The 19277-nt window shown below is 40.7% G+C and overlaps 1 protein-coding gene across 1 annotated transcript; it reads right to left on the reverse strand.

The window, feature by feature from the left end:
• Window positions 1-7475: 7475 nt before the first annotated feature.
• LOC123592830 (olfactory receptor 13C7) lies at window positions 7476-8435 on the reverse strand. The gene has a single exon (XM_045468218.1). The coding sequence runs from the start codon at window positions 8433-8435 to the stop codon at window positions 7476-7478; it is 960 nt and encodes a 319-aa protein (XP_045324174.1).
• Between the last annotated feature and the right edge of the window lie 10842 nt (window positions 8436-19277).

The raw sequence follows: 19277 nt of genomic DNA on the forward strand, positions 1-19277 counted from the left end.
AGCTAAGTTTTCTGGTCTTCGTTCTGGGTTTGGGTAAAATCCACAAAGGACCGTGTATTACGTACATGAAGCCAGTTAAATTCCACCCCGCTACTGGGATTATTCTAGTCCCTGAAGTGATTTAAAGTTTAGAAACTGAAGTGACAAAGTTTAGAAACTTTATACATCTGGGATTATGTCCCCAAGATCCAATTATTTTGAAGTCCCTCCAGAAATACTTTCTTCCCCCTCCTTTCCTTTATACCCATCCTACTGAGCTATTGGAAAACATTAGAGAGGACAGGTCATCCTGGTCCTGCCAGAATTAACATAAACCCCAGTCAGTGAGAGCTCTCAGTAGAACCCATGATAGGTCTAGGAGAGTGTGAAACTCACTACACAGGACAGATCCTTGTAGCTCAATACCACTGGCATTTCCAAATTCAGGATCTTGGGGTTGGAAAGAATCAAGTGACCTAGAAAGTTTCTTCTTGTCTGTGTCCCACCACATAGAGTACGAACTCCTAGCATAGGCTAGGCCTCTACAGGGCATTGGGAGAGTCCTAAATGAATCTGGTCCTAGCTCTTGCCATGAGAGTTTCATAGGTATAGCAGCTGTGTGCCTGAAAAAGTCCACTTGATTGCAGAAGTGATGTCCTGTTGTTTGAAGTCTTTCTTACGATCATGTGTTTTATCTTCTCCAGAGAAGAAATTTTTGTTGGGATCGGTAAGGGACAGTTGGCCAATGTCATGGGATGAGGGAGGGGGTATAGGGACTCTGTTTCTTATACATTTTTTTTTTTTTTGCCTAATCCTCCTGTTTTAGTAGCACCCTTTCACCCCTGGACCTAGAGGATGTGGTGCAATGGCTGCTCAGTGCTGGAGATCTGGTTGCAGTGCAGTGCTCTCCTAGTTTCTGGCTCAGGATGTAGGTCTTTTAGATCTGCAGTGGAAACGACCACATCCACTTTCCAGCCTTCAGGATGTTATCACACTGCTGTCCCCCTTCTTCTTAATCTTGTGGATTTTGTCACTTTAAAAAAATGAAACAAAACCAAAAAAGTTAACTATAGTTTTTGTGGGTTGCAAGAGGGAGCAAAATTAGGTGCATGTGTTCAGTCCTCCTTTATGCCTCAGTTCTGATTCTGTGCAGTTTCCAGCATCCCCTATTATTTTCTTATTTATGTTAGTCATTTATCTTGTCTGTTTCCATCTGCTAGAGTGCAATTTTCACAGAGGCAGGGATTTTTTTCTACACCGTTTACAAACGTATCTGAAGTATAAAAACTGAACCTGGCTTACATTAGGCATTCAATGAATAGCTGCTGAGTAAACTAGTAAATGAATTTGTGACCTACCCTTAACTTCTCCTTTGCTCCATGTTAACCCTTCTTTTTATATTTTTACTTTTATCCCATCTTTTTCAATTTCTATTTTTGTAAACATTTAATAATGTATATAATATCTTGGTACAGGAGAACATTTATGTATTTTATAAATAAATAACAGTGTAAATTATAAGGAAGCATGATTTTAAAACCTAGAGCACCGCTGACCCCAGATACCTAGCTTCTGGCTATGGTTCCACCTTTTCAAATGTTTAACAAACCTGTCTTTTCTAAGTGGCTCTTAAATATTGGAAACATCTATCTTTTTTTTTTTTAATTTTTTTTAACGTTTATTTATTTTTGAGACAGAGAGAGACAGAGCATGAACAGGGGAGGGGCAGAGAGAGAGGAGACACAGAATCTGAAACAGGCTCCAGGCTCTGAGCTGTCAGCACAGAGCCTGACGCAGGGCTTGAACTCACGGACCGTGAGATCATGACCTGACCCGAAGTCGGACGCTTAACCGACCAAGCCACCCAGGCGCCCCTGGAAACATCTATCTTGAGCAGAACCAGCTTGCAGAATTCAGAATTTCTGGCCCTATTCAGAGAGGATCTGCCATCTTACTTGTCTGAACTACATACCTTCCTTTGTTGCGCTCTTCCTGTTTCAGAAAGTCTGAGCTTTGAGATGCCTTGAGGGTCTTGTTTGGAGTCTCTCTCTCTCCCCAAGTTGGATTTCTCCTGCAACTCTTCCACAGACTGTCACCCCTCAGTACGACACATGTGAGCTTGGGTCTCTTGTGGAAAGCTCAGGATCAAGTGGAAGGGCTCATACCATTGCCTCAGCTATTATGATCGGCCCCAATACTGACAGCCACACAGGAATCGGGAAACATATCGCAGGGACAGCCTGACTCACTTCTGCTGTTTACAGGAGCTGTGTCCACATTAGCTCTTAACATTTTATTATGTTGGTATAACTTTGTTGGTGGGTGGACTAGGGATACCTCAGGCTCTGACACAGCCCATCCAAAAGATATTGCTGAGGCCTGTTGGTCTCATCATGAGAAAGAATTCAAGGACAAACAACACGGCAGATGAGCAGCACAAACAAGAGGGTTTATTAAGGTAAAAGTACACTCTTTAGTTGTGAGAGTGGGTGAGCTTAAAGGGGAACTATGCCCACTGGAGTTTGGATTTCCATCTTTAATTGACAGTTGTTAACAAAGGGGTGGAATATTCATTACTTGAAGGTGGAGATTTTCTTGGAAGCAGGGTGGTCTCTTCCAGGAATGTGGGTTATATAACTTTTCTTCCTTACTTGGTCAGGGGTTTTCTGTCATGGCACCCTTAGGGAGGAGACTTTGTCAGCCATTTTGGGCCTGTCTGGTTTGATCTGGTTTCTTATGGCTTTGTTTTGCTGTGCTGCCAGGATAGGCCTTTGACTTTAGCCATGACTTCCTGTTTGGTGGCTTCCAGGCATCCTGTTAGAACCTAACTAATTGCTTTAGCATGCCTGCGTGGCTCATTCGGTGAAGCATCCAACTTCAGCTCAGGTCATGATCTCACGGTTTTTGAGTTTCAGCCCTGGTTCCGGCTTTCTGTTGTCAGCATAGAACCGACCCACTTTGGATCCTCTGTCTCCCTCTCCCACTTACACACCCCTACTCTTGTGTGTGCTCCCTCTCTCTCAAAAATAAATAAAACATTTTTAAAAATAAATGCTTAAGAACCTAACTAACTGCTTCTAACAACTTTAAGCCCTCTCCATACTTTGAATATTAGCTCCATAGTCATTTTCTTTAAGAAATTCTTATTTCTTTCAGTGGGGAATGGTATTTAGAAACTCAATCTGGGTGCCAAGGGTGCTTTTGAGTTTCTCATAGTTTCTAGGCCTTTCAATGGGAACAGATAATATGTGTAAACATAAAATATTTATATGTATATAAAATTCATACTTATAATTTCTACAGAATTTTTGCTTAACCTCATTGATTAAGATTGTCTTCTTATTCCTTCCCATATACATCACCTATGTGATGAATCCTCCAAAAAACCCTCAAAGGTTGGGGTTCAGAGAACTTCTGTGTTGGTAAACATGTGAAGATGGGAGAGAATGGGGAGGGAGTGGAGTCTCTGAACGCTTTCTCATATCTTTCCCTATGCATCTCTTCCATCTGGCTATTCTTGAATTATATCCTTCTATAACATATCAGTGGTCCAGTAAGTAAAATGTTTCTCTGAGTTCTGGGAGCTGGATCTAGCAAATTAAGAGGAAATTAAGAAGGAGAGGGGGAGGGGGAAGCAAGAGGAGCATTGGAGAGGGGAGAGGGAACCAAAGAGTAAAACAAACTAATCATAACGTGTAGTCTTATTTGGATTTTAGTTTAAGTACACACACTGAAATAATTACAGCATTTATAAGACATTTGGAGAAATATATAATCCTAGATAATTGATGATATCAAGGAATTAAGGTTGATTTATATTTTATAAGAGTATTAGTCATTTTTAGAGGTAAATAAAGAAATACTTAAGGATGATATGCTATGGGTATCTGTGATTTGTTTCAAAATAATTCAAGAAAGGGAGAAATAATTCATGGGCATATAGATGAACAAGATTGGTCATGAATGGATCATTGTTGGATCTGGATATGAATTCCTAAGGATTTGTTTTATTATCTTCTCTACTTTTCTCTAGATTTAAATTTTTCCATAAAATTAAAGAGAGAGGAATTCTCTGAGTCTTAGGTCATGTATTATATGATGCTCTTTGAGCATTTTATTTGTCATTTCTCTGCAGACCAGCTTTCTCTTTCTTGCAAGACACATGGCCACGTTAGTCCTATGTTATGTGGTCTCTCAGCTCAAGAGCCCTATGCCAACTAACAAGGGTCTCTATATTCACATTCATATTCCTTGGAGAGAAAATATGATTAGCTTTGTTTTGGTCAAGAATGCAATCATCTGTGCCCAGCAGAAGGGGCATGACTGTCCTCTCATCATATGCTAAGGAAGAAACATGTCTGCCTCTGGCAGAGCTTTCTAGTTAGTATGCCATAGGCTCCAGATATGCCAAGCTGAGTCCCCCTGGGGTCACTAAGCAGAACATGTTGTGACCTAAGTCCCCAGGTTAATTTCCTTCATCATGAGTAGACCCATCCACTTATCCCAGGGTGCCATACAAATTCATTATTTTCTATGTGGTTCATGGCAAATAAAATGGGAATGGGAAACACTGAACTAGGGAGGTGGGCAGGACAGGGGTGGTAAGCCAATTTCAGAGAGGTTAACTACAATATAAAACAAACTTCAGGGGCGCCTGGGTGGCTCAGTCGGTTAGGCGGCCAACTTCGGCTCAGGTCATGATCTCGCGGTCCGTGAGTTCTAGCCCCGTGTGGGGCTCTGTGCTGACAGCTCAGAGCCTGGAGCCTGCTTCATATTCTATGTCTCCCTCTCTCTGACCCTCCCCTGTTCATGCTCTGTCTCTCCCTATCTCAAAAATGAATAAACGTTAAAAAAAAATTAAAAAAAAAATAAAACAAACTTCAAAGTAAGTTGATAAATAGAGGAATTGGAAACTAACTAATATCTGGTTCTAAAGCTTCTGATGCTAACACAGCTGATGCAGTTTGAAGGGGTTCAGAGCTGATGGCCAAGAGAGAATTCTTGAGATGTCTTCGGTGCAAAAAATGTGGTTTTATTAAAGCATGGGGAGGACCCATGGGCAGAAAGAGCTGCACTGGGGTTGCGATGGGTGACTGATTATATACCTTCAAGTTTCAGGGGGGTGGTTAGGAATAGCGTAAGTCTCTAAGGAATTTGGAAGCAAAGTTTCCAGGACCTTGAGGGGCTAGCTGTTGTTAGGATAAGGTCGTTTACTACTCTCTAGTAAAACCTTAGTCATGAGACCCTTTAGATGTGTATCAGTGGCCCATATGTTTGGAGAATGATCACTAACATATATCTTAGGGGGAGTAGAGATAAAGGAAGTTTCCAGAGGAATTTTCATATGCTAAAGAAGACTCACAGGATCCTGAGGGGTTGAGCTAAGATTGCCTTTTTTTCCTCAGCAAAGTGTCAACATGGAGGCAACTGAGATCCTTGAGGAAGGTCACTCTGTTTCAAGGACTTGTCAATGGGCTATAAGCTGTAGGAATATTTAATTTTATCCACATTTCTCTCTGCCTTTGTTTCCCACATCACAACTATTCTACATGAGTTTTGTAATGATTGCCAGCGGGGTAGGGGGGAGGTGGTTGGTCCATAGATTCTGAAGAGAGAATATATGTATTACATAAGCAATGGAGTTTGCATGATGACACGGTTTGGGTTTGCCAGGAAACAGACTCTGGTATGGAGATTGAGGTGCATCATGTTTATTAGGGAGTGCTCTTGGGATCAACACTGGTGGAAGGGAGGGATAGAAAGCCAGATTGGGCAGAGGGAGGAGTTGGCCTGTGATGTAGTCTCAACAAAGGCCTCAGTCAACCCTGTGGGGAACTCTGGCAGTAGGGCCACCTTTCAGAGTTATCCTGAGTGGGGGGGGGGGGGTAAGACATTTATATCTCTTCATCAGTTAATCATTGGATATGGGCTGCCCTGAGGAAGGGGGCATGACCTTATGTGAGTCCACTCTTCAGCTAAGAGCACTCTTTAGCTAATTCCTGAAGAAGACTTCCAGCTGAAAGCTCTCTGATGGCAGCACTTTGGGAAGCTAAGGAGTCCTGTAGAGTCCTATGGAAAGATCTGGGTAGAAACTAGTTACAGTTCTCTTAGTCAAAACTAGTGATATTGAAAAGGAATTTTGCTCTACAAGTATGTTTCATTTTTAGGTCAAGTCTTGACTTACAAAGGTTGGAGTTGATCCCAAGTTGATGTCATCCTCTCTGTAGTGAGCTAAGATGGACATAGATAGGCTCTGTGCTCAATGAAGAAAGGCAAACTCACACCAGAATGAGACAAATAATACCAGGTTTGAAATGGTGAGACAGGAGCAGCCTGAGAGGCTAAGGACTCACATAGGCAGTGACTAGTGTCCACGTTTCTGACCAGTGTGGCCAGGAGAGCACTGTGGGGCCAAAGAGGGTGGCTGGCCACATCCCGGACAGGAGAAGCCCGGGACACCCAAGAAAGGCAAGCAGGGAGAATTTGTTTTCATCAGAAAATTTTGATTCTCAGGAAAAAAAAAAGAGACATCCAGTTACCTCAAGGAAAAAGAGACTTTCAAAGTTCACTTCCTTTTAGTAGCTTTGCTCCTTTTTGTGTCTCTAGTGACTGAGATCATCACACATTACACCTCTGGACCCCTTCTTAGGTGCATGGTAAACTGGCTCTGCCTTTCAGTTTTATCGCTCCACTTCTCCTCAGTCAGCCACCTTGCTCCATCTTCTGCTGGTCACATGATGCTCCTGCTCTGCTCTCCCCCATAGGTCCATCTTCTAACTCTCTGGACTGTAGGGCCAGACTGTGTACTTAAATACCTAAGACTTACTGACAGCAGGAAAATTAAGCTTAAAACCAGATACCAGCTATTAGTACTCCTGGGCTAAGAACTTCCACATGCATTTGCAGGATCCAGCTTACTTGCTGTCAGTGGAAATACTCTACATGGAATCTACATGATCCCAACTCATCTGAGCCTCAGGGGAAAGAAAGAGCCAACTTCATTCTCATCTCCAGTCTCAATCCTGCCACTAAGAAAAACAAAATTGAAAGAGTGCCATTTTATCTCTAATGCTGATAATTTTTTATACTATTCTGCCATGGAGTTTTGCCCCACACTGTCTTCCTTGCCTCCTTTCCAGAGAAGGATCTTGGATATTTATGTAACTCAAAGGTACACTAAGCTGTTTTTCCCAAAACAAATGGGCAAACTTCTCACAAGGGTGAATTCACACGTGCCCAAAAGGGAACCAGCAAAATCATTTGTGTTTTCAGCAGCACCTGCTTCCGACCCTTCAAGTCCCACCCCATCAGGTTTTAGGTTTTATTGTTTTTAGAACTTGGGTCCAGTAACAGCCAAAGTTCTCCATTGCATATGGAATTCTGTTTTCTGGTCATCATTCTTCATATTTATCTTCCTTGGAGGACACATTCTTCTGAGATTCATGGGTGCAGGCAGCCAAGAGCACAGAACTACAGGGACATTTGTCCTCCAGACCTCACTGGGTGAAGCATTTCTGACTCACCAAGTTTCTCACAGCAGCCTTCACGTCCTTGTTCCTCAGGCTGTAGATGATGGGGTTGAGCATGGGGGTCACCACCCCATAGAAGAGGGAGATGAGCTTGTCTGAAAGGTCCTGCTTGTCTGCCCCCAGGGGGTCCTTGGATTTGGGCTTCCCATACATGAAAAGGATAGTCCCATAGAAGACCACCACGACTGTGAGGTGGGCAGAGCAGGTGGAGAAGGCCTTTTTCCTCCCCTCAGCTGAAGGGATCCTCAGGATAGTGGTGAGGATGAAGATGTAGGAAACAAAGATGAACAGAACTGGGACCCCCAGGAAGATCACATTTGTCACTCCCATACTGATCACATTGATGGAGATGTCAGCACAGGCCAACTTCAGGACAGCCAGGATCTCACAGGTAAAGTGGTTGATGATGTTGTTCCCACAGAAGGGAAGTCTCATTGCAAGGGACGTTTGAACCATGGAGGCAGCACTTCCAGCTGCCCAGGAGCTGGCAGCCATGGGCACATAGGCCGCCTTGCTCATGACCACAGGGTACCTAAGGGGGTTACAAATGGCCACATAGCGATCAAATGCCATCATGCCCAGAAGCACACACTCTGTGGCTCCCATGGCGAAGGAAAGAAACATTTGCACAGCACAGGCTGAGAAGGGTACAGTTTTCCTGGGGGTCAGGAAGCTGTCGAGAATGAGGGGGACTGAGGAGGTTGTATAGCAGATGTCCAGGAAGGAGAGGTTCCCCAGGAAGAAGTACATGGGCGTGTGCAGGCGGGAGACAGACACAGTGACCAGGATGAGGACCCCATTGCCCAGCAGGATCACCAAGTACATCAGGAGGATGAGGACAAAGAACGTTTTCTCCAGCTTTGGGTGGGCCGAGAGTCCCAGGAGAATAAACTCCGTCACAGAGGCAGTCTGGTTGACACTTTCCATGGTATGTCTCCTCCTTCAACAGAGGAAAACAGGTATCCAAACTCAATGTTCTTTGCCCTGCATAGGCCGAGGGCATATGATCTAAAGTTCCAGTTAGGCTGGGTGATTGGATAATAGTCTTGAAAGCCCACAGTCTCTATTTATTTCCAAGAAAAAGAAGCAATAAAATCAGAAATTACTTTGGGACCATAGGACATCAAGTTTACAATGTTTAAAATGGTGATTCTAATAATTTAATGAATTTGATCAGAGATAAGACACATAACACATTCAGTTTTTTTTGGTTCTATGTCCATATGGCAGTTCATCTCATTAAACTTTGATCAGAAAAGTGACATTAAGTTTGCTCCATGCTCTCCAACTTTGTGCCCGTTACTAGTGAAATGATTAGTTGTGAATCCACAACTAATTTCCTCTCCAGGTCATTCTCACAGAAAACATACTCTTGTTCCCAAGATCTCCTTTCTCATGGGCAATACTGGCTCCAGGGCTTTCCATCCATCCATCTGTGTCTGAACATCCTTCCACCTACTTTTTGAGCACCCAGTAAGTGGGTATGACAGTTCCTATGAGGAACAGGGGTGCTTCATAACCCAGGCTTAAGTGAGCTCACAACTTAACAGGAAAGGGAGGCAAAAGATTCAGAAGAGACTAGAGTATCCATAAGGGCACCCAGGGTATTGATGGAAATAGGGTCACAGAAAGCTCTTTGGTAATATAAAATCCAGCTGGACTTTTAAGGACAAAAATAGATGGAAAGACAAGTGTGTGTGTTGGGTGGGAGGGAGTCTCAAAGTAACTTTGTGCTCTGGAAATGCTAATACATCCCAAATAGTTTGAATCTGATGTTCCACGAAGCTACAGGACTGGCTCTAAAGATGCAGAGTGAAATCGCAGTTTATGGAAATCTAGTTCTCTTAGATAAGTAGAGCAGTGCTTTTTTTTCTTATCATTCTACTGGGTCACCTTTCCTCTAGGTGAGCATCCATACAGGAATCAGTGGGCATTACTAGTCCTTGAGCCTTTTGACTTATCTGCTAGATATGTCACTCAGACTAATATTCTGTCACTGATTCTGTTCCCCAAGTAATTTAGTCCAACCCTCTCTCCCATTCGAGATAATTTTCTATGCCCCACAGATGCATGGCTTTTTAGTTTCAGCTTGATATCTTCTAAGAATGAAGAGCTCATTACATTCCTAAATGGTGTACTCCATTATTTGCAGAGCTCTAGAGTATTAGAAAATTTTTCTTCACACTGAACCAAGAAGACAGCTTCCTAAGAGTTCCTTATTCATACGGTGGTACTCAGCTTCCTTCTGGAATTGCAGTGAATTTGCAGAAAGTCATCAGGTCTGTAAGCCAGAGATTTGGGCTATATTCTTCTTAACCTTCTAACTTGTTGTTTAGACTTCAGTACTTCCTTCCCTCTCTTACACCCTTAGGTTACCCTATTCTGTGTTGGAATGAAAAGAGATCAATGGTGTTCAAACTTTTTAGTAAAGATAATTTCTTTTTTTAAGGGAAGAGAACTTTTGCTTTCTTAAATTCAGAGCCCTAAAATATAAAGCAGAACTGCTTTTGTTGAAGTGGGGAAGGAGGGCTCAGGAAGTCTGGGCTGCTGAGCCAGTGAGGCTCCTTCAAGGCCAGGCTACAATGATGCACAGCTCCAGATCCCATTTACATCGCAGGCAATATAAATGGTGCCCTCTGGAGCCTAACTCTGGGACAACTCCAGACCTTTCCATGGCTACTATGTGAATAATGCTCCATGGAGATACAGAAGAGGCTCTGAAACCATGGAACCATCTCATTTCCAGGGGTGTCTCTAAAATTAGATGATCACATTAAATGAGACTGAAAAGTTTCAGAGGCTTCCTGCCATCTAGGTTTTTCTAATCCAGGAAGAAGATATTTGTGTGGCCCTCAGTCTTTGCAATACCACTGAAACTACTTCATGTCTTCCCTTTTCAAGTCCCAACCTTTTTGAAAAATCAAGTGAGAAGCTGGAAATGTTACTGTGCTAACGAAAGGTTGAGTATTACTCTGATAAGAACTCTCACTTACCTTTATCAGGAACCTACTGAAAAAGGGTCCCTACAGCTTGGGAATAGTGCATGGGCCAGAAATAGCAACACTATTTTGAAAGGCTCAGGCTGAGATGTCCACCTCTGATTTGAAGAAGGGATGAAAACCATTCATCCCATCTGTCTTGATTCTGTGCTTTAGGCACAATCTACAAAGGAACAACCAGTACATGCAGAAGGCGATTTGAAATCAGTGCTGTAATTGGGACTATTGTGTTCCCTGAAGTGATTAAAAGTTTGGAAATGGAATCATACAAAGTCAGAAAACTTTTTATACTTCTGGGAAAATGTCCCCAGGATCTAATTATGCTGAAAGCACTCTAGGAAAACTTCTTTTTCTCTTCCCTTTGTTCCTGCTAGAACTTTCCATTCTTAGGCCACTGAAGAATATCAAGGGAAACATTTCCATGTCGTACTTGAATGTCTACAAACTTCAAAATGCTTAAAATTCTTGAAAAGAGCAGCTGGAGAGGTATGAATTATTTATAAACAGCCTATGTTTGTGGCATTAAGAACCAGCAGCTGCAGGCATAATGCTTCTGTATCAAGTGCTCAAGGGCATGGCTTTGGACACTTGGGGGGAACTTCCACCGAGAACCCTAAGGAGACTTCAGGAAAGAGGAGATTTCTGGCCAGGCCTTGAACAATGAGGGAGAATTTACACATGAAGATATAGGAAAGGGGTGGTGGGAAAAGGAAAACCATCTTGGGGACAGAGCTTGGCACAGGTCTTGGGCTTGAGTATTTCTTCCATAGCTTCAAAAAGTCATTTGTTTGGAAAGCATCATGGAATAAGAGATATGGAACAAAGTCCAGGGAAGTTGTGCCTGGGTGGTTCAGTTAGTTAAGCATCCAATTCTTGATTTTGGCTCAAGTCACAATCTCACAGTTCATGAGTTTTAGCCCTGTGTAGGGCTCTGTGCTGACAACCCAGAGTCTGCTTGGGATTCTCTCTCCCTCTCTCTCTGCCCCTCCCCCAACTTCTCTCTCTCTCTCTCTCTCTCTCTCACTCTCTCACTCTCAAAATAAATAAATAAACTTAAAAAGAAAAAGAAAAAGAACAAAGTCCAGGGAAAACATTCTATGTCTTCTATGTGGGTAGAGTCTGGCTGCAGCCTCTAAGATGGCCCTCACGGATTCTTGCCTACTGTTATTCATGGCATTGTGTAATTCCCTTCCCTTAGTGACTTGATTCTAACCAAAAGACTACACTGTCTTTCTGGGTTTAATGAAGCAAAATGTCAAATTGGAGAGGCCTGTGTGGCAAGGAACTGAGGGCAGGAACTGAGGCAAGGAACTGTGTGGCAGACAGTGTAGAACTGAGATCCTCAGACCAACTACCTTCAAGTTACATGGCCAACAATCATGTAGGTGAGCTTGTAAATAAAACTCTTCCCTCTTCCCCAATGAAACCACCAGAAGAGATCCCAGCCATTGTCAACATCTTCATTATAGTTTTGTGAAAGACCCTGAAATGAAAGACCCAGCTAATCAGTGCTCAGATTCTTGACTTACAAAAACTATGAAACAATACATGTGTGTTCCTCTAAACTAGTAAGTTTTGGGGCGCCTGGGTGGCGCAGTCGGTTAAGCGTCCGACTTCAGCCAGGTCACGATCTCGCGGTCCGTGAGTTCGAGCCCCGCGTCGGGCTCTGGGCTGATGGCTCAGAGCCTGGAGCCTGTTTCCCGTTCTGTGTCTCCCTCTCTCTCTGCCCCTCCCCCGTTCATGCTCTGTCTCTCTCTGTCCCAAAAATAAATAAACGTTGAAAAAAAAAAAATTTAAACTAGTAAGTTTTGTAGTAATTTGTTTTGCAACAATAAATAAATAACAATAAATAAATAAATGGATTCATGGAGTGAGCTGTGAGGAAGAAGCTAGGGAAAGGAAGAGGTGACACATCTAGAAGAGATGACACATCCCAGTGAAAGGGAACCTTCTGTTTTCCCAAAAGGCTATCTCATTGCCAGAGGACATTAGTGATCAGAAGGATTTTCCTCATTCTGGACCAAAGCTTGCCTATCACCCTCCTTCTCACTTAGCTCTTGGGGGTTGAACAGGACATGGTTGCTTCCTCTTGTGTATCATCCTTTCAGAAGTCAGAAGACAATAAATCACTGTAGACATGTTCAGTAGCACTGAAGACATGAGCCTGAAGTAAGCACAGCATTCCTTCCACAGTGATTTTACAAATAGCATACAGTAACTAAACAGTAACTAAATAAATATATGGTGAAACCATGACTCAAAGCCATCCTGCAAACCAGTCCCTATCATCAGATGACATGGCGCAAGGAATCTCGGGCCCTCAAATGACCTTGTGACAGGGGCTTTTCACTATGATTTAGAGCAAAGTAACAGTAATAAATGCAATAACAAGCCACCAATAGAATACACCTTCCTGTTGTGTTGAAGCTTCTAGGAAATTCTTTACACAAATTTGTGCCTTGTCAATAGCAGTCGTGATAACAAATCCATACATTTACACAGACTGATAGAAAGCTGTTCACTTTTGGGGAGTAAATTTTACTTACAGTGAGATATATACACCTTGAGTGTATGATCCAGTGAGTTTTGACAGATGTGCACACTATGTAGCCCAAATCCAATCAAACTAGAGAATACTTCCACCACTGTAATGAGTTTTCTTATGCCCCTTCCCAGTCAGTCCCCAATACCACCACGCCCAGAGCAATTTCCATTGTTTTAATACTTTTCACCTTTTTAGAAACATCATATTAATAGAATCATGCAGTAACTATTCTTTGCCTAAGTCTTTATTCAGAATGTTTTCAAGATTTATCCATGTTGTTAAATGATTTAGTGGTTTGTCCTTTTTTTTTTTTTATTGCTGAGTAGTACTCCATTATGGATATCCCAGTTTGTTTACCCATTCTCCTTGCTGATGAACATCTGGGCTGTTTTCCAGTTTTGGCTGTTATGAATGAAGTCATTATTAACATTCTCATACAAGTCTTTTTGTAGACATGTGTTTCAACTTCTCTTGACTAAATACCTGAGAATGGGATTGCTGGGTCATAGCATAGGTATATACACTTAGTTTTATAAGAAATAGACAGATCTTTTGCCAAAGTACACCATTTTACACTCCTATCAGTAATGTACAAGAGTTCTCACTGCATCACATTCCCATCAGTGTTCCGTGTTGTCAATCTTTAAAATTTTAGCCAACCTCTCAGTCAGTTAAGTGTCTGGCTTCGGCTCAGGTCATAATCTTGCGGTTCATGGGTTTGAGCCCTGTGTCAGTCTCTGAGCTGTCAGCACAGCACAGCACAGCTTGTTAATAAATGTACATTAAAAAATTAAAAATTTTAGCCAAACTGATTGATGTGTAGTGGTCTCATTGTGATTTTCCTTTGCATTTTCCTGATAACTAATGATATCGAGCACTTGATCACTTGCCCATTGTTCCTTCATATAGCTTTGTCAATTATCTGTTCAAGTATTTTGCTCATTATATACTTTGTTGTTGTGTTTAAAAATAATGGTTTGTAGGAGTCCTTATGTATGTTATTTTTTAATTATTTTTTAATGTTTATTTATTTTTGAGAGAGAGAGAGAGACAGAATGTGAGCAGGGGAGGACAGGGAGAGATGAAGACACAGAATCCGAAGCAGACTCCAGGCTCCGAGCTGTCAGCACAGAACCCAATGCGGGGCTCAAATTCACAGACTGTGAGATCATGACCTGAGCCGAAGTCAGATGTTTAACCTACTAGGCCACCCAGGCGCTCCCCTTATATATTTTAGATACGAGTCTTTGTCAGATGTGTGTATTGTGAATATTCTCTCAGTGTGTGTGGCTTCCATATTCATTTTCTTACTAGTGTCTTCTGCTGAGCACATGTTTCAAATTTTGATGAATTCTATAATTTTTCTTTTTTGGTTACTCTTTTCCATATCTTATCAAAGAAAATTTTGCTTACCCCCAGTCACAAAGATATTTTTCAATGTTTTATATAAAAAAAGTTTATAGTTTTAGCTTTTATGTTTAGGTCTATATTCCATAGTGAATTAATTTTTTATTTTTGTGTCTAGTTCTATCAATTACTGAGAAACAGATATGAAAATCTCCCATTCTGACTATGGACCTATCTATCCCTTTAATTATGTCCATATTTTGTTTTATATTATTTTGAGGTTTTGTTACTAGGTGAAATACATTTATGATTTTTATGTTTTCCTAATTTATACCTTGTCATGATGAAATGTCTCTTTTTATGGTAATATGCTTTATTCAAGTCTACCTTATCTGATAATTATATACCCTCCAGCTAACTGTTTGATATATTTTTCCATCCTTTTCTTTTCAACCTAGATGTGTCTGTATATTTAAAATGCTTCTTTTAGACAGAATTAAGTTGTCTTTCTTTTTTACCCAGTCTGATAGTCTCTGTATTTTAATTAGTATGTTTAATCTATTTCTATTTAATGTAATCATTGATTAGTTGGGTTTAGATTTACTATTTTGTTATTGTTTTCCACTTATCTCATCTATTTTTTGTTCCTCTTTTATTCCCTTCCTGAAATCTCTTGGGTTAATTGAATAGTTCTTAGAACTAATTCCATTTTAATTCATCTATTGAATTTTTGGCTTTATCTCTTTTCTAGTGGTTGCTTTAGGGATTACTGTATACATCTGAATATTTTAGTTGTCTCAAAATTATTACTCAAACAAGAATATATAAATCAGTCAGAAAAACAAATTAATAAATCAACTGCAGTGCCAGACTACTTCTGCCAGAATATTCTAGGTACTTGCTACTCAAGGTGTAGTCTAAGACCAGTAGTGACATCACTTGAGATCTTGTTAGAACTACAAAATCTCTAGTCGCACTCTGGATTTACTGAACCATAATCTGCATTTTAACAAAATCCCCAGATGATTCATATTAACATCAAAATTTGGGAAGCACTGTCATCAGTAATTAACTGACATTCTGGGGTAACACAGAGCACATATTAGACCCATCAGACTCTTTATTTGATGATGTCCATCACTTCTTGGAATCCATCACACCATGATCATCTTTGGTCAACTTGGGTAGTTTTGTTTGGTCCTGTTGTGAGTACTACTCCCCGATTGGCCACAACCACACAACCAGTCTTTTGTTGTACTATCAGCTGCTTGGCTTTCTGCATTATTCTAAAACCTGATACTTACCTAGCCCCCTCTAAATGGAAAATGCACAATGCCTTTGCTCCATGCAATGCCGCATTTATTTTATTTATTTATTTATTTATTTATTTATTTATTTATTTATTTATTTTCTGTTAAATTCTTTCTTCTAACTCCACAGCTATGTTGTGTTTGCATTGGAATACCTTCTGGACTGAAATGATAGCTCTCTTGAAAGCCAGACAATCTGATTCAGAATCTCTGTGATATATGGTCCTACTGTTGGATACATAGTAGTCAGAGGTTGAGTTTCCTAGTTAATAGATTATGGATTCAAAGTATGAATTTTAGTGGGACACAAATATTTAGTCCATAGCAGCCCTCATTGGGTAAAAGCAGCCCTATCTCCTCCTGATTACTAGGATCAGTTATATGTAACTAGGAGTGACTCTTTGCCTTGCCTTCTGGTCTCTTGGCATAAGAAGCCCGACATGACTGGGGGATAGCTATAGCTTTAAGTTTAGTAGATATAACAGAATAGAAAGTCCAGATATTAATCCTTACGTGTATGGTCAATTGACTTTCAACAAAGGTGCCAAGGCAATCCAATGGGGGGAAAGATAGTCTTTTCAATAAATGGTCTGCAACAATTAGATATTCACATGTAAAAAATAAATGAAACCCTTTCTTCACACCATACAAAAAGTTAACTCAAAATGGATCACAGACCTGAATGTAAAACTTAAAAGTATACAACCTGTGGGGTGCCTGGGTGGCTCAGTCGATTGAGCATCCGACTTTTGATTTCATCTCAGGTCATGATCCCAGGTTGTGAGATTGAGCCTTGCATCAGGCTCCACGCTGAGTGTGGAGCTGGCTTAGGATTCCCTCTCCTTCCATCTGTCCCTCTCTCCCACTCGTGCACTCTCTCTTTCTCTTAAAAAAAAAAAGCTATACAACTTCCAGAAGGAAACATGGAATAAAATCTTTGTAACCTTGGATTAAGTAAAGAATTCTTAAATAAGACATCAAAATTTATTTTTAAAAACTGATTATTGTACTACAGAATTAAAAACTTTTGTTTTTCAAATGACACCATAAAAATGAAAAGACAAAAAAGACTGAAATATTTGTAATTTGTATATATGATAAAGTACTTATATCCAGGTTACATAAAAAACTCTTATGCGTGGCTCAATAATGAGAAGATAAACAGCCCAATTTAAAATATCTTCACTAAAGAGGTACATGAATGGCTAATAAGCACATGAAAAGATGTGCAACATTAGTAGCCACCAGGGAAATGCAAATTAAAACTACAGTGAGCTACTACTACACATCTACTATAAGAGCTACATTGAAAATACTAATAAAAAAAAAAAAAGAAAATACTAATAACACCAAGAGTTGGTGAGGATGTAGAGAAACTGGCAATGTTGTACACTGCATTACTGTGGGAATTTAAAATGATACAGCCACTTTGGAAAACAAGCTAGCAGTTTCTTAGAGTTAAACTTATTTGTACCATTCAACCCACCAATTCCACACCAAGTTGTGTACGTGAATGTTCGTAGTAGCATTATTCATGATAGCCCCAAACTGGAAAAATCCAAATGTCCATCAATGAATGAATAGATAAACACAAGATGTCAGATCCATGTAATTCTAGTCTGTGATACAAAGGAGACTACTAATGCATGTTATAACTAGATGAGCCTCAAAAACATGCTAAATGAAAGATGCCAGACACAAAAGACTATATATTGTATTGCTCCATTTATCTGAAATTTCTAGAAAAGGCAAATCTTTCTAGAAATGAGTAGATTAGTAGTTACTGGGACTGGAGTTGGGGATTGATTGACTACAAATGGGCATGAGAGAACTTTTTGAAATGATGTAAATGTTCTAAAATTGGTTTGTAGTGATAATTGCACAATTGTATAGATTTATCAAAAATCATTGAACATGACTTACAATGGGTGAATCTTATGGTAGGGAAGTTACACCTCTATTAAGTGCTACAAATGTTTAATGAGACTCTTTCTGTGTCCCCTGGTGGAAGCAACACTTCTCTGGGAACTAGGACACTTACACCTACAAAGCCTAATGTTACAGTGACTGAAAGTAAAAATTCCCCCAGTAGCTAACTGGAGGTGATGTCATCAGGGATACTCTTGCTACTACCCATGATTCCTAGACCATGTATTTTGCCTTTTGGGAGCACAGAACCATAAAACAGCCATTAATTTAGGAGCCATATACCCCATTCTTGAAGAATATTATCACCAGGCTGGTGCCTTAGCAATGCTTTCAAAAGGCCATTATGTCATTCCCTCAGACAAGTTATTTCTGGATGGTGCAGTATATGGAAGGATCAGTGGATCTCATAATCATGATCTCACAATGACACCAACTTTGCTAAACAAGCCTTGGACCAATGAAATATTACACAGGATAAGTCAAACCCTCTGTGAGTTGTCAGATGGTGATGTTAGCTAATGCCCTTCAGAGAGAAAAGGTAACCCATACTCAGAAGAGGTGTTGATTTTAATCAAGATGAATCACTGCACTTTCAAAATGGAAATGGCCTAATGTAATCAGCTTACTGCCAAGTGGCTGAATAGTCTCTTCGAATGAGGGTTGGTCTCTGTTGCTGAGAGTTTGAACAATTAGCTGCTGAAGTAGCTACATCAGCCTTTGTGAGTGAGTCCCTGTTGTTTAGCAAATAACCTCCTGCAATCATGGCTACTCTGTTCATTGTACCAATGATAGAGGTGGAATGACATCAGTTCCCTGAGTCATTCTGTTTGGTTGTTGAGCCTAGTGGAGAAGATGGAGGCTCTGAAGATGCTCCTAGTACATGAGCAGCTAAGGAGATGAGAGAAACCAGACTCAGCTTCAAATACTGAAATAAAAACTGCTGTAAGACAGTGTGGGACTTTCCCTCCAGTGGATGGAAACACAGATCCCAGGAAATTCACAGGTGGAGATCACTTGAGATTTAGTACTCCCCCTTCATTGTGTGGAAGAATATACCTGAGATTCTTCAAGAGCAGAGAATACACTCTTGGTCTCTCAGCTCTATGTGGCTGGTCAGGGATTTAAACCTAAACATTTTATATTACATCAACCTCTGGACATGTTCCACATTTACAGGTGATGGGATCCACAGAGAGCAAAGCCACTGTAGCAGAAAGGGAGTACTGATTACAAGAAGCACTGCATATTGAGTTCACAACAGTTGTCTCAAAACTGAATTCTTTAAGACTTCTGTGCATTATAGCCTAGCACTCCATTTGCACAAGGCACATGATAGAGAATATCTACTTTATACATTAGTAATCATATTAGATATGACTTTTATTGCCCTCTTTCAAAGAAAGTGACTTAATCTAGATTATTCAAAAATACAATCTAATATAGAGGAGTGTCCTTTAGAAACAAAAAGGCAGGAATACAGGCTAGGCCTAGGAAAAATTGGAAACTGAGAACTGGAAACATATGAGGAAGCCCTCAATCATCGGTTCTTTGGCTGTTCTTTCTTTTCTCTTTGCAGACTTGTTTTCTCTTTACCACCCCAGTACACGTGGGTGAACATAATTACCCCAAAACTCCCAAG

This window comes from Leopardus geoffroyi, chromosome D4 (assembly GCF_018350155.1).
Source record: "Leopardus geoffroyi isolate Oge1 chromosome D4, O.geoffroyi_Oge1_pat1.0, whole genome shotgun sequence".
Classification (NCBI taxonomy): Eukaryota; Metazoa; Chordata; class Mammalia; order Carnivora; family Felidae; genus Leopardus; species Leopardus geoffroyi.